General features: G+C 35.4%; 1 protein-coding gene across 5 annotated transcripts in view; it reads right to left on the reverse strand.

Annotated features, from left to right (window-relative positions):
- LOC131030537 (glycine--tRNA ligase, chloroplastic/mitochondrial 2) overlaps nt 1-15,775 on the reverse strand; it is a 305,534-nt gene that overhangs the window by 92,242 nt on the left and 197,517 nt on the right. For 3 of the 5 annotated variants that reach the window (XM_057961390.2, XM_057961393.2, XM_059207195.1), the window contains 5 exons: nt 14,806-14,900; nt 6,160-6,250; nt 5,973-6,077; nt 5,804-5,842; nt 4,481-4,573 (listed from right to left, as the gene is read on the reverse strand). In XM_057961390.2, coding sequence (XP_057817373.2) covers nt 4,481-4,573; nt 5,804-5,842; nt 5,973-6,077; nt 6,160-6,250; nt 14,806-14,900 — 423 coding nt within the window. The remainder of the gene's footprint in view (nt 1-4,480; nt 4,574-5,803; nt 5,843-5,972; nt 6,078-6,159; nt 6,251-14,805; nt 14,901-15,775) is intronic. The other 2 variants (XM_057961391.2, XM_057961392.2) reach the window with 2 other exon arrangements.

Below are 15,775 nucleotides of genomic sequence, written 5' to 3' on the forward strand. Positions count from 1 at the left end.
AGGTGGAGTGCTGCAAACTTGATAGCTTCATCTGCAGGCATCGGGTTAAGTTGGAAGTAAGTATCTGCTTTTTGAACCCAGGCACGTGCCGAGGTTGCTTCGGCCCCATAAAAGGATGACAGGTTGATCTTACCGACCTTCTGCTTGATGTCATTATTATAGTGTCCATAATGGCCCCGACTTCTTCCGCCCGAGTATTTCATCCAGAGCTCCACATAATCCTTGAAGGATATGTCCCCCTCGAGATTTGCATCCCTCTAATCTTGACTCAGTTGTGCTTGCATCTCCTGAAAGGTGGGTTCTTGCTCCCCCCGTGGTGCTTCTGATTTTTGAGGAAAAGTCGGCATCAGCGGCCGTGAATGTGAGCGTTGGACGTTTGACCTTCCCATGACTGAATCATCGCCCTGTCCATTTTGTTCTCCATTCGTTTTTCCCAAGGCCAATTGTTGTAAGGTTTCCTCCATGATTTGTTGTCGTTGCTCTCCTCTGGTTAGGGTGTCATTGAGCTGAGCTTGGCTTTTGGCTAGCTCCCTTAATAGTGCCATGACTTCTCTTGTAGGGTCCTGTGGTTCCCCCATTCGATCGGCTGAACGGTACCTCCTCCTGGTGTACACTTGCATCCACGACACGTCAGGCTAGCAAGACCACAAGCTCTGATACCACTGTAATGTTCCCCAACCGTACTGGTGGAGGAAGCAAGGGTGTACGGTAGTGTTGGAGAAGCACCATACGGTAGTGCAGTCGTACGGTGAAGGAGACTGTGCGTATGGCTGCCAAGGAAGGGCTGTACGGTGGTGCCGAAGAGGCCGTACGGTGGTGCAGGGCCGTACGGTAGTGTCGAAGAGGCCGTACGGTGGTGCCAAATAGGTCGTACGGTAGTGTGGAGGCAGGTCGTACGGTGGTGTGGAGGGAGTGTAACCGTACGATGAGGGGGTACAGTAGACTTCAACTTGTGCGGGGGTTAATCTCTCGCAAGTGTATTGAGTGACGAATTCGGAATATTAGGAATCCTTATGCAGGTAAATCAGATTAACAAATACTCAACTGGAGAAGTAACAATGATGAAATTCAAGATTTGCCAGATTCGGAACAAGAACACCGAACAGAATAGGGTGAGGTGTGAATCCCACCGAAACTGTAAATACCAAATAGGGAGGGTCTTTCACCTCCAAAATGGCGGAAAACAGAACTCCAATAGGAATTTGCACAAGAGAGAAAAATATCCAAATTCGCATACCTACAACAATGACTAATACGGCCATATATATGGGCTATGGGAAACTTCCTGAAGGGTTACAAAACGGGCTGACACGACCAACAAAAACTTGTCTAATCTAATTAAATAAAAGGGCCCGAAAGATTTGTTATTAAATTTGGGGCCTTACAACAAAATAATTAGATTTATCATTTAATTATATTGGGGACATCATAGTCACAACACGCCTTTAATTCAAACCTTAATTTGCTGCCTTTTATAAATTAAACATTGCTCCTTTAATATTAACTTTTAATTTAAGTTTAATAAACTTTCTTTGATCTTTGTCATTTTATCCTTTTACAATGATTTACCTTTTGACATCAGTGATAATTAATCTTCCCACATTTGACATCAATGATAATGATATATTTTCATTGTTGAAATCAATGGCAACTTCCAATACCTTTGACATCAATGACAACTTCTAATACTCTGATCTATTTTATTAATGATAGCACTAGTGAATACCTTCTTTACATCAATGGCAATATTTCCAACATACAACATAAGAAAATCATCGAATTAATCAAAGCAAAACAGTTCATAGTGGGATACATATTTTGATCAAGCCAAACATATGCTGTCAATAAGATTTTTTCAATTTCTGTTTTTGGGCTCATACTCAAATCTTGTAATGAATGTATGTTCGGATCCATTTGAACTACATTGGTCAATTGTGCATTATTACTATAATTAAATTATTTTCTTCTTTATATATGATATTGTAGGCATATGTTCGAGTAAACCATCACAACCAATAATAAATGGTAACAAAAGTGACTGTCAAGATCTGTCTACTTTATGCAAGTAGTACTACCTAATCTATAAGACATCTTCAATTTCTTATTTTATTGGTAAATTAATAAATTCCCTTTGCCAAGGTGAAATTTGACTAAGATGTCATGCAAATGGTTATCTCTTCCATCAAAATTGCCAGAGGCTTGTGCCTAACATCATTTGTTGAGTACATGACACCTAACAAGTTAGGTTTAGTATTCTACCGATTCCAAACCTTAGTTTGTTCCTTGGAGACTCAAACCTAAGGTTTCTCTTTGAAAGTCTCAAGCATTTACCAGTTGAGTGCTTCCCACTTGATATCTGTAATGTCCCTACTAGTTAGAGATCATTGTCCTACAAAACAGATTGTTAGAACACAACAAAAATATATATACATAGCTAATCTAATTTGAAATTAAAGTTCAATTACTTAATTAACACTACTTTCAATTCTTTAAAATAAAAAGGATACGAATGCCATACAAAGATATGTCCTTAGGCAGGTGTGAAGCTCGCCTTTTTGGAACCCATCTTGGTTCCAAGCCATCTAGGAAATCGAAGGTGAATTCGATTCTTGTCTTGGATGTAATTTCTTACACCCAAGTCATTCAGGAAATCAAAGGTTAATTCGATTTCTGTCTTGGATGTAACTTCTTACACCCAAGCCATCCAGGAAATCGAAGGTGAATTCGATTCCTATCTTGGATGTAATTTCTTACACCCAAGCCATCCAGGAAATCGAAGGTTAATTCGATTCCTGTCTTGGATGTAACTTCTTACACCCAAGCCATCTAGGAAATCGAAGGTTAATTCGATTCCTGTCTTGGATATAACTTCTTACATCCAAGCCATCCAGGAAATCAAAGGTTAATTCGATTCATGTCTTGGATGTAACATCTTACACCCAAGCCATCCAAGAAATCGAGGGTTAATTCGATTCCTGTCTTGGGTGTAATTTTCTTACACCCAAGCCATCCAAGGAAGACCATATGTCAATTCCTTGCCTTGGATGATGCATCTCATCATCCAAGTCCATCAGAGGGGACCGGCCAGATCCATCTCTTCTTGGATGAACTTAGTCAACCAAGCCATATATATGCATATAGATATTCAGTATATACTGCCTACCAAGGATTATCATAATCCCTCCATTAGGCTAAGGGAATTTTTTCCCTATAGCCTCCATCATATAATCACATTAATATTACATTTTATAATTCATTGCTGTTTTCCATTCCATAATTTACGTCTTCATTTACATATTCTTTAATCTTTCTAATGATCCTAAATATACATACATATTCTACATAGATTTCTATCTTTATTGCTACACTCATATAAGTAATCATTAGAGATATATGTATTCATAAAAATGCATTAATATATATGTGTGTGTGTGGCACACATGTCCACACACATATATACCTTAAGACTTCTTAACCCCTCTTACCTGTATGCAGATTGTAGCCCGTGGTTGGAGTTCGCACTGTAGATGTCGCCTGCAGATTGGGAGGCATACCACAAAGAACACAAATGTTACTTCCTGTAACTTGATAACAATTCTGATCTGATCTTATCAATGGTGATCTCACTAGATGCTTTTGATTCCTTCCCTTTATATCTCTCAATTTGAGGGAGAGGTCACACCTCTTCATCATGTATGCCCTTTGGCAAGAGATGCACCCTTTCACCATTATCACCCTTTGAAAGAGTGCAACTCTTCATTATTTCTACCATTTGAAAGGGACACAACCTTTCATAATCAAATCTGCACTTATTATTTAAATCAGATCTGCACTTCTCGTTACCAAGTTATCCCCCCCTCAAATGAGGTTTTCTTCTCCCTTTTATATATCATTGTTGAGGGAGTCACAACTTTTCCTTTCATGTCTTTTGACTTTTCATTAACTTAATTAATTTTTAATTAATCATATTTAATTATATCATTTTATATTTTAATTTTATTATTATCATTTATTATTAAATTCTATTTCAAAGTGAGGATATTATTATAATTTATTATTAAATTCTATTTCAAAGTGGGGATATTACAACATCCGTTGTCGATACATATACATTTCTTTGTTTTAGCTCTTTAGATTTGATAAACAACAAAAGCTCCTTGCACATATTATACATGATTTATTTCAGTTTACCACTTTTTGGTTTCCATTTAATATCAGCATTAAGATTTTACTTTCTTTGTTAGACCAAGAATAATTTGTTTTTATGTAAAATGATAATATATATTTATTATACAGAAGTGAATACTGTTTGAATCATGACAACTGTAAATCAGATACCATGTATTTTTATTAGTTTTTGAAAAAACTAAAATTATTTTAACAAAAGCATCAATGGTCACAAAAAAGGTTGCACTTCAATCAAATAGTGATTCCAGGATAATTGTGTAAGATCTTATTTTGCATGCAAAGAGTAACTTACTTGCAAAGCTGAAATGGCAGCTAAGCATGGCATATTTGCACGTTCTGAAAGAATAGAACGGACAATTTCAACACTAATACTCTGATCAACCTGCTTGAACACCAAAAAATTAATCCACTAAGATAAACTGTCAATGCAACAGTTTTCTTCTACCAATTTGAATTCCATTAATGATCTTAAAAAGAATAAATTCAGAAGGCATCAAATGGACTGCAGTACAACATAAATTTAAAAAGAGTTACAGGATTCCTTAAGAAATATTTATCAACAAAACTCATCTTTACTAACTTTTGGCATCCTGTGTTTTTAGTTCTGATAGTTATAGGAAAACGTTATGGTTTGCAGATCTAACCAATAACTACTGTTAGTAGAAGTACGGCGTTGCATTCTTTTACTGATTGTAAGCATTTAATAAAACTTTACAGGACAGTGTCTATTTAATATCTTTTTTCTTGAGTCTGAAATTTCCCAGTCAAAATGATCTTCATCTTGTTAGCTAGTTTTTAATTTAAAATTATTTTTTTTCTGAAATTTCCAAAAATTATATAATTTTATTATAATAAAACTAAAATTGCAAAGATTGACCAACTACAGTTTTATACTAATAGCCAGAGATCATCCCTTTCCAAAACTCTTTTCTTGAGGAACTGAAAAATCAGCAATATAATGAGAAAAAAGAGAACACAGTTTATGTCCGTTGTCACTAAGAACCATTTTTCTCTGTTACAAGTTTTTCTTCTCCTAGGCCCAAACACGGGTCTAGTTTGTACCCAGTCCAGATTTGGAGTCAATTCGTTGGGGTTTTTGTTCGAGTGCATATGAACAACTATGGCTTTTTCCTAAATGAATTTGCACGAACTTGTTAGAAAAATCAAGTGCCCTATGTCAAACCTAATATATATTGCCTCTAAAATTTGAACATCTTTGATTCTTTTGGTCATACATTTTAATAAGGAAAAGTAGAAGGGCAAACACACTAGACACAGTAAAAATCAGACCAGCAATCTATTGTTTAAACACTTTAAAGAGATTTCACTGATTGATTGAGACAAGCACATGAGGCTTGCTAGAATAGAGGGTCACATTAATATTATTATAATATTAATATAATATAGTTTCAATGACTCAATCTATAACATTGATGCAGAAAAACTAATATTGTTATGTTGGTAAATTTATTTATAATAATTAATATTAATGCATGAAGAGTAAAAGAGAGCATATATCCTAGGTGTATCGATTTTGGCAGATTAAGTAATTTTATAAAATAACTTCTTTTTACTTTTTCCAAACCATGTATTGAGAGGGGGTAGCACTACAAACCAGAAGTTGTTCTAGCCTTCGTGTCAGAAAGAGATGCACCTGATATTCAAATAATTGTGTGACACACAAAAAGTTAAAAATTAATTGGTTTTCATCCATTGGGAATTTTCTGAAACTAACTATTATGTAAAACTGTTGAGGAATTATCCATATAAAATCTGCTTCTTACATCAGCTATAACAGAAGGTGAGACATGTAATGGTTGGGAATCAGCTGCTATTTGTATTGCCAATGTCAAATCCACATTTTTTTGATTTTCTACCAATATTTGGACCTGCATAAATTGGCAAATAAGAATTGTAGTTGTAAAATAATGTAAAACCTAATATTTGATAGGATATTAAGAATTTTCTTACAAGTCCATATGATATTCTGCGTAGACCAAAAGGATCACTTGTTGCAGATGGCTGACAACCAACTGCAAACAGACCAACCAAACTGTCCAACCTGCAAGATACACGAACAGGTTACTCATTGACTGACTGATAATAGAGAGCCATTTAACAGAGTTTTATAACTCACACAATACTCACAAGTCACAGTCTGTGCCAAGAAACTTTTCCACATAGTCATGGGTGAATTCTGGTGGTTTTTTGTCTACAACTTGCAGCAAGTAATTGTGAGTGCTCTCTGAATCTGTGCTAAGGTCTTGGTTGCATGCAATAACATAAGAAAACTGCAGGATTTTTGTCTTTTTAAGCCTTCCACACATTCCCTTGTCACTCACACGGCAATTACTTGCCTTCGAGAACTTGTGGTAATTTTAGGTGATTGTAGAAGCAAGATTTCAGAGAACTTTGATGAACTTTCAATTTTATTTTCTTTTTTCCTAGTTCTTTCTTTTCTAGTTTTTAAAATTTTGTTTCACATTTCATAATTCTTCCAAGGATTTAGAAATGTTGTCTTTTACATGTAGATTTCTGTTTAACATGCAGTCAGATAAATCTATCTGCAGCAATGAGCCAGGGTTTTGCAGTTTTTTCTTCTTTTGTTTTTTTCAATGCTAGTAGAATTTCAGCAATTAAATTTGTTTCTTTTTACTTATTTCAATGCTACATTTTGCACTTTGTATCCAATGGCATTAGGAAGTAGAAGTGGGTGTTTAAGTGTTGGAAACAAGAATGGTGCTTGGAATCATGGTATACCAAGATTGAACTTGACACCAGTCATTTGCAACTATTGTTGATTGACGATGAGTGGAGGCATGAATCACCTCAAATTCCACAACGCATGGATTGCATTTTGCAATCTCAAAGTGAGTCTGAACATTAAGTTGAAGGTTGCATGGGGGATGAATGAGGCCCTCATTTTGAAAAAAAGAAAAAATGGAGGACATGCCAAAAGTCACAGCCATTGCAGGAATGATGAATCTTAACAGGCATGGTGATTAGAGGTATAAATAGAGATAGATTGCGGGCTCAGACTCGGAGAGTACTCAGCAAGCCCAATTTTTTCTTAAAGAAACATATTCTTTTTTTTGTAAAATGCATGGTTTTATAGCAAAAACATGTGAAAAACACATTTCAACCAGCACTTTACCTGTGTCGACAATTTTTTACCCTTGTTTTTTTGGTGCCTATAAAAACGTGAGAGTTAAACTTGTGAAAAATCATCCAACAAAAAACATTGAGAGTACTCGGCAAATCGGAGAGTTTGCAAACTATGAAGCAAATGAATAAAGCGTTGAAGTATGGGGTTTTACCAATTGCCTTATCCTGTTTGCATGGTTTTTTTCATCAAGTTAGTTAAAGTTCAGTGATTTTGATGGTGAAGTGTGATGATATTTGATGGATTTTTGGTTCATACCATTGAGGATTTGTTTTGTAAGTTTTTGCTTATGGTTACTCTGAGCCTATTGTTGCTACTAGTTCAATTGTGAATGTTTTTTTGAGTTGCGCTAGAATTGGGTACTTAGATGTATGTTCATGATTTGAAAATCTTTCATTTCCTTTGGCGATTGCATTGTTATTGTAGTGTTGTGAGTTTATCTTTGGTTAAGCAGGAATCGGTTTTATGTGAGAAATCTATCTATCTGTAGAATAAACCATTACTGTCATTGTCCATAGATTTAGGTTAGATTCTCTGAACCCTATCCTTTTGATTTTATTTCAACCAGTTCAAGAAGTGAAGCATCAATCAGATTGCCATATCAGATGCAAACTAGCTTGTCAGATGCCTAAGTCCCATTATGATTACGAGCAAATCACATTATCACTGACTTTATCCATGTGCAGTCAAGACTTGACATTGTAAACCTTGGGGTCATCTTGTTTGGACAATTCGAGAGCATACAAGATCACCTTATTCAAGAGAGCATAGGATATGCTCCGTATATTTTATTCTATGTTGACAGAATTGCAAACTTCCCCATCAACAAATATACTAAATGACAAAATATACTAAAAGAAAAAAGAAAAAAGGCAGCACTGAATTATTTAAGGCCTACATGGAGTAATTGCTTTAAAAGTATCAAAAATAAAAAAGAGACGAACGTAATCCCTTTTAAAACTCACATTTACTCATCAAAGATGTGATTGAGAGAACTCAATTTTAGCCACAATTATGATTAATATTAAGACAGCAATTAATATGAAGGCAGCATTAATGAAGGCAGTAATCATTTCATAACAAGGAACATGTCTCTATGAAAGGAGATCTATATTCAAAGAGATGTATTCCTTCATTTGGAGATAGGAATATATAGATAGAATAAAATGAGAAGGAAGATACCTATCCATAGAAAAGCAGATACACAGCAGACATAAAAATATTATTACAGAGACATTTAAACATGTTTGTTTCCAATAACATTAGGGCAGATTCACAATGAAGTACGTTTGTTTGCAAGTTTGTTTCCAATGAAAAGAGTTTGCTGATGTTTACTTTCAGATTGCATTCAAGATAAGAAACAAGCATAAAATATGATATTTTGCAACATGACAGAAAATAAAGTGTTGATTATAACAAGTCTTCATTCAAACTTCATCAAACACTTACATAGCATTATGAATCAGATTTAAAACACAATCAGATCTGGAATAGTCTTCAAAGACATGAAAGGATTGCTCACAAATGTTTCAAACACCATTGCTAAGTATTCCAACGACAAGGGCGATAGGAATGAAGGTCCTCCAAGCCTCCAAACTCCTATAAATCTGCTCCAACAATGACAAACTTTACCAGCAGTATTAGGCGCCCAAGATTGATGTCAATAAGCCTCTAAATTGTAGATTTCAGGCCTATTATAAACCCCATGTGCCAAGGCAAGTTGTACGACCCTCCTGGAGCAGGGTGATTTGACTAAATAATTCAGTTCTTCATCGAATCTACCAATGAATACTCAGTTAGGGGTGTCCAACTATTAGGAACACTCAGAAATATTGCCCAGAATGATATCAAGCCTGGTTATTGAAATGAGAGCAAAACTTCGATTCCTAGCTAATCAAGAAAAGAACTCCAAAACTCAGAAATTTCGAACCAGAACTCAGAAAAAGCTTCTAATTTTTTCTAAACTCAAACTACACTCCAAATAAGCACACACCATACCAAAACCAAGAAACCCATATCAAAAACTAGGAAAATTATCATCTTTCTCAAGCCAAAATTTACCAACAAGCCCAAAATCATTGAATATTTTCAGCCCAAATGAGAGCTCAAATGAGAACATAAAGAGAGAGGAAAGAATTAGGGCAACCTTTCTTCAATTTGAATTCATTTCCCTCCAAAACTGCTTTTTCAAAGCACAAGAAAATAACTCAAAAAGGGCTGAACATTTTGGAGCTCTCAAAATATAACATTTAAAATTCACTTTATTCCCTCCTCAAGTCTTGGCATCACCTTAGGGATGCAAAAATAATATTCTTATAAAATATCAAACATTCCTCTTTCTTGGCATCACAATAGGATGTCTAACTGCGCCCCTTTTAAAAAAAACTTTAAGTTGTCACTTCACTAGGTGTAGCACAAGGGGTACACTATATGAACCCAACACACTATAAGTCATAAAACAACTTTATAATAGGCTTAGTGATAGAAAACAAATATCTCTTTAAAAACATTGGAACTCACCATGGCCAAAATTGGAAAGCACTACAATGAATTGACAAAAAATAGAGGCCAAGACCAAGTGCTAAAAATAGTAACATGCCAAATATAGGAAGCTTGCCGAAAAACTCTAAGAATCATTGCTAGAGCTCACCTTAGGACACTTAACTCCCCTATCCACTTAGCCTATGAGAACCCGGGAATAGGATAATGGAAATCTCACACTGAGATAGGTGCAAGAAGCGGACATTACATGGCGAGTTTGAGAATTATGGCATTATACTTGTTGTTTTAGGTTGCTAATTACTATTCTAAGATTTGCGATCTCATGTTATGATGTTTTGGTGTGTTTGGAACTTTAGAGTGGAGTTCAGGTATGCTTTGAGAGATATTTTTGCTTACTATCTGTAGACACCCATTTCTGTTCACTTAATTAAATGAATATTCAGTATTTATTTGATTATTTAACCATCGTTCAACTATTAATTAAATGAATATTTAATTAATTCATCCTAACTATGTTCTTCTATTAATTAAATAAATTATTCAATTTATTTGATTTAACTCACTTAACCATATTCTAACAATTAATTAAACCCCTATCATTAGCCTAATAACCCTCTAAGTGTTTGCACATTCCTAAACCAAGGGATTAGGGAAGAGTCACTTATCAAAATATTTAAGGTTCTAACAAAGCATTAAAGGCCGTCTCCCTTCCACAAGCAAACCCACATGGGTCTTTGACTAATCTAACCCACCTTTAACCCTTGCACATTCCCCAACCCTTGGTTAAAGGCTTGTCCATTAACCCAACCATCCATGGTAACCCTCAAGTCCCCTCAACCCTTAAAGGCTTTGACCAATCTAACCCTTTAACCCTTGCACATTCTTTTAACCCTTGGGTAAAAGCTTTGTCCATTAACCTAACCATCCATGGTAACCTTCATGTTGCTTCAAGCATTTAATGCTTTGTCCCCATCTCCTCTCAAGCCTTCCCTTGTTGACACTTGTCAACATGTGATTGGCTTGAAGGGGAGCACATGGATTAAGGATCAACACTTCCTCAAGCATTCCTAACCCTTCCTCAATCAACTCAAACTCAACCCTTCAATTGCCCATTTTCCCTATAAATAGAGCTCATTCCTTCATTGTAAAAGGTCACAAGAACTATCCATAGGCATTGTTACTTTTTTTAGAATTTGAATGTTTTGTAGGAAGTCTTTGTATTATGTTTTAGCTCTTCCACTAGTTGGAGTTGCTATTTGACATTAATACTCTATTCACATATTCAAGCATTCAACACTTAATCAACCATCTCCCATCCTCTGTTTGACATCCTTTTGTGCTAGTGCTCAAGCTAAGGGCATACTTCACATAGCAACAGGATCTTGGAGAGGAGGAGGACAAGGAAGAGTCATGGCATAGGGAACATCATGGGGAAGTAATTTCATTTTATTTATTTCCTAACTAGCTTCTCGTGTTAATCTTCTTTGATAATGCTTTGAATGGATTTGTCTTCATGTAATGCTTATGGTTGAAAGCTCTTTAAACATGATTTCATATTGATTTTACTAATATCCATCTTCACAACGTTTCACTATCAATTTGGGTATGTTGTGTCTACATTGTGAGATTTCTAAATAACATTGTTGTTGCCCAAACCTGTTGCAAAGTGTCTATAGAGAAATGTTTGACCTATAACAACATAATATTCATCTATCAATGAGTTATATTGATGTCTTTTCAAGTTGAGTGGGTTTGTGCATGATTTGGGGTTCTATTTGGGGTGTTACAGATGTTCTACTTTACATCAGCACATATCATCAGCAGCTAATCCTCTTATTATGATGTTTACAATGCATATGTATATTAAAAGCTTCAAATCATAGTTCCAGGACTCGCTAGGACTATCCGAGTCTTGGGAGTCTCGAGCCGAGTGACCCTAGCCGAGTCTCAGGGATTCGGGACTCTCCAGGAACTTGCTCTAGGCAATACTACTAGAAACAGGATTTTTGCTGAGTTTTGCCAAGTCTTGCTGAGTCGTGTCGAGTTTTTTGCCAATTCCTGCCAAGTTTTTTGCTGAGTCCGCCCCGAGTCCGAGTCTTGTTTTTATGCTGCAAATAGACATACTGTCGAAAGCTACTGTCATATGCATTCTATATTGTAACATTGGATGGTAGTACTACCAATGAGTTTGCTTCTTTTATTGATAATGTAGTTAGCCCATTGAATAAGTGGTTAATTTGTATTAAGATTTCCGACGGAATAAGTGGAAGTGCCCATTAAGATTTCCCACTAAACAGGTGGATGTGCCCTTTTTTCTCACCACTGCATTAGATGAAAAATGCTTATTTTCATTTCCTGTAGTGCATATGCACTCCACTAAATAAGTGGAATTGGCTGGCTGCTGTCTAGTGCTTTTCTTTCTGTTGTTGCATTTCAGTTTAATTATAATCCTGAACACTGTATGTTGTCTCTGAGATCTAGGTTATCTGTTTAGTTGTGAAGTTTGTGAAGTTTAAGGTGGTTGTACCATGTTGACCAGGCCGTACCATGCATGAAGGGGGCATGTGAGTCTCGAAGCGAAGCGCTGCGAATTTCTTCTGATTTGTGGATGTTTTGATGGCACCTAGCCATCCTAACAACAATCCTATCACTTGGACATTGAACTTTTGAGTTTCCATGGAGTTTGAGGAGTTTCTATTACCTTGCACTTGCTGTATCTAATATATTGTCACAAAACCAAAATTTTCAATTTATTACAAGTTTTGCTATTCAGGCATTTTGTCAGACAGTTTGTATGCAACTCAACTAATTTTGGGAATTTTTCTAGCTGCAATTTTTATGATAGTTTGTCAAATAACTTTGGAACCTTTTATTGCACTACAAACCCAGTGCATCATTCATAAAGCTTAAGGCATTTTATCAAATAAATGACATTCATTCAATATGGCAAAATATAACAAAGGACTAATCAACTTGTTGTCCAAACACAAAGATATAGATATCACAATTTCTAACCTCTTAATGTGGATTTAAATATTTAGATGAATGTTGATCATGAATTGCCCAACTCCAAGATAATTTGATGCCTTTCCAACCCAATTTCACCCTTCAATCTGCCTATAGACTTCCCAAAACTGCCACACCAAACATTATAGGCCCTCGCGTCCCACATAAAGATTGTTGAAACTCTATATAACTCCCACACCTCCTTTGGTGACTGATGGTGGCCAACAAAATGGGTTACCAAGGCCCACGTCTTCCTTCAAAGCAGCACCTCAAAGTTAATATGTGTTGTGTCCAACAAAGTAGTTCTCCCAATCACCTAGCATACTGAAAAAGGCAATGTAAAATGTTACATTTAGCAAATCCTTCAGATACAGCATCCAATATTCAGTTCCAGTTACTTACTATAGATGGCACCTCGGACAAAACCGAGGATAAATTTTCACCCTAAAGTCAAAGAAATAATAATTTATTGTTTCTCTGCAGACCTTCAATAAATTATTCATTCACTCCTTAGCTCGCCTCTTTGGCACCACTAAACTCTATGATGAATAAGTCCTAGGCAAGGGCTGTTAGGTTGCTAGGCTAGGTTGCAGGGATACCCCTAGGATATCAAAAAAAAAAAATTATTCATTCGATATGTCCATCTTTGAATCCTGTGTGAACCCACCATTCATTTGTCTACGAAGAAATCTTCCATCTTTGAAACCAAATACTTGTAGGGTTTTCATACTAGGGTTTCGAAGTTGAATGTGTAGTCCAAACTTTGCATGAAAAAAAAAAATGTCCAAGATATGAAAATGAGCTCTTTCATTCCTCTTTTATAACATCCAAGAGAACTTTCAAGAAGTTATATTTTTTAATTCACCTTTACTAAATAATAACCTTTCAGACCAAATAAAGTGACTTTAGTTTATAACTACTTCTGACTTAAATCACTTCATAAAAATTCATTAAATACAAGTCACGTGCAACTTAAGGAAGCTTTATTCAACTAGTTAAAATATTCTTTTGTTAATTCTCTGAATTAGCCTACAGGAATAAAATAGGCTAATAATATCTCCCTAAAAACCTAGGTCAAAGAGGGAAAAATTACATTGTACTAGATGTACCAGCAGCAGATAACCTCAGTTCTATACTTGTATTTGGTCTGCTATGTTTATAAAACTTGCAAAGATTCATTTTGGTGCGTGTGGATGTTGATTGGAGTATTTTGGAGTGCTCTTTGTATGTTGTTTCAATATTGGGTGTGTTTTCTTCAATTTGGGAGTATTGCACCACAAACAATAGTGTTTGCCAGTGTGTTTCAGTTTGTATCAGACCTGTTTGAGAACTGGAGGCAAGTGAACAGTTCTCAACTTACTTTAATATCTCCTGAGTACAGATGACACTATGAAGCACAGTGAAAATAGTAACAAACTCCATAGATATAGTTTTATACATCGTCTTCTAGGCTGCCCAGCCTAATATATATTGAAAACTAAAGAAATGAGAAAAAATTCTGGTAAATCAGAGAGAGCTCTATACTCCATCATGCAATTTTTTAAAAGTGAAATACTTGACAGACAAAATGTTGAAGTGCATTAAGCTTTAATAACCACCATTCTGCTGACAAACATTACATTTTTATGTGAGCAAACTTCTGGACTCAATTGTGTGTGAGTTTTTGGATCAATGTTTCGGATCACACTCCATGATCCATCATCAGGATGAATGAGAGCACAAGAAGCAAAAACTCGCACTTCTTGTGCTTTCATTCATCCTGATGATGGATCACGGAGTGTGATCCGAAATGTTTGCTTCTTGTGCTCTCATTCATCCTGATGATGGATCATGGAGTGTGATCCGAAACATTGATCCAAAAACTCACACACAATCGATTCCAGAAGTTTGCTCCCATAAAAATTCTATCGATTGTGGAAATTTCATATCATCAAACGTTACATTACCTGTCAGCAACAGCTAGTAGAATGCCTACATCTGTTTCAGGAAGCTCATCCCCTGCAAATCGAGGAAGCACTCTCTCAAAGATAGCATCAGCAACCTGCAACCAATGGAATTTAAGAAAAATGATATTGATAAAATGTAAAATACATTTAGACATAGTTTTCAATATTAAAAGAGACAATAACACCAAATAATATGGATGTGCCAAAATGATTCTTTCTTGTCTAAGGTCGGTCATTGCATTTGAAATATATATTACCTGCATACAGTATAATATTTTTAAAACTAATTATTTTTCTAAAAATATTTGGAGAATTTTGCATGCCAAAGGCTTAAATTATATACTTACTGTTTAATGCTTGTTACTGTAAAAGCCATTTAGATTTCAGAGTAGGGTTGAATCAAATGAGAAGGTATAGTGCATACCTTTAACTCCTACTTCTCAATCATATCTTTTTAAAGGATACATGCCTTCCTTTCTGCATTGCAGGGGTAGTGATTCAGATCCATTGGTAACATCCATTTGAAGATAAGTATCTTCAACTACTATTCTGTTTTGGAATAACAGCCATGTTTCTGATTCAAATTTGGGTTTAAATTTGGGTTCAGCAGTTTGCTGATTTCTTTTCCTCCAGATGATTTATGTTCCTTGAGGAGGTTTAATCAGGCAATTGAAGTTGTGTACAAAAGCTTGCAATTTAGTTCCAATTTCCAATTTGCTACAGTGTTTCTATACTTATAGTACTATTTTGTAAATGAAACTACAATGCCTCCACTACCACGCCACCATAACGCCCTGTCATTGTGGTAAGTAATAATAACAGAGATTCTCAACCTATGAACTTGAATTTTTATCAAATATATCACTATTATTTGATCCTTAATGTTGCTGTCTAATAATATTCTCAATGTTTAATGGTACTTCGTTAGTAGCAGATTTGATATATTGTTATTTACATTAGTAATTTTAGA

This window comes from Cryptomeria japonica, chromosome 6, assembly GCF_030272615.1.
Source record: "Cryptomeria japonica chromosome 6, Sugi_1.0, whole genome shotgun sequence".
Taxonomy (NCBI): domain Eukaryota; kingdom Viridiplantae; phylum Streptophyta; class Pinopsida; order Cupressales; family Cupressaceae; genus Cryptomeria; species Cryptomeria japonica.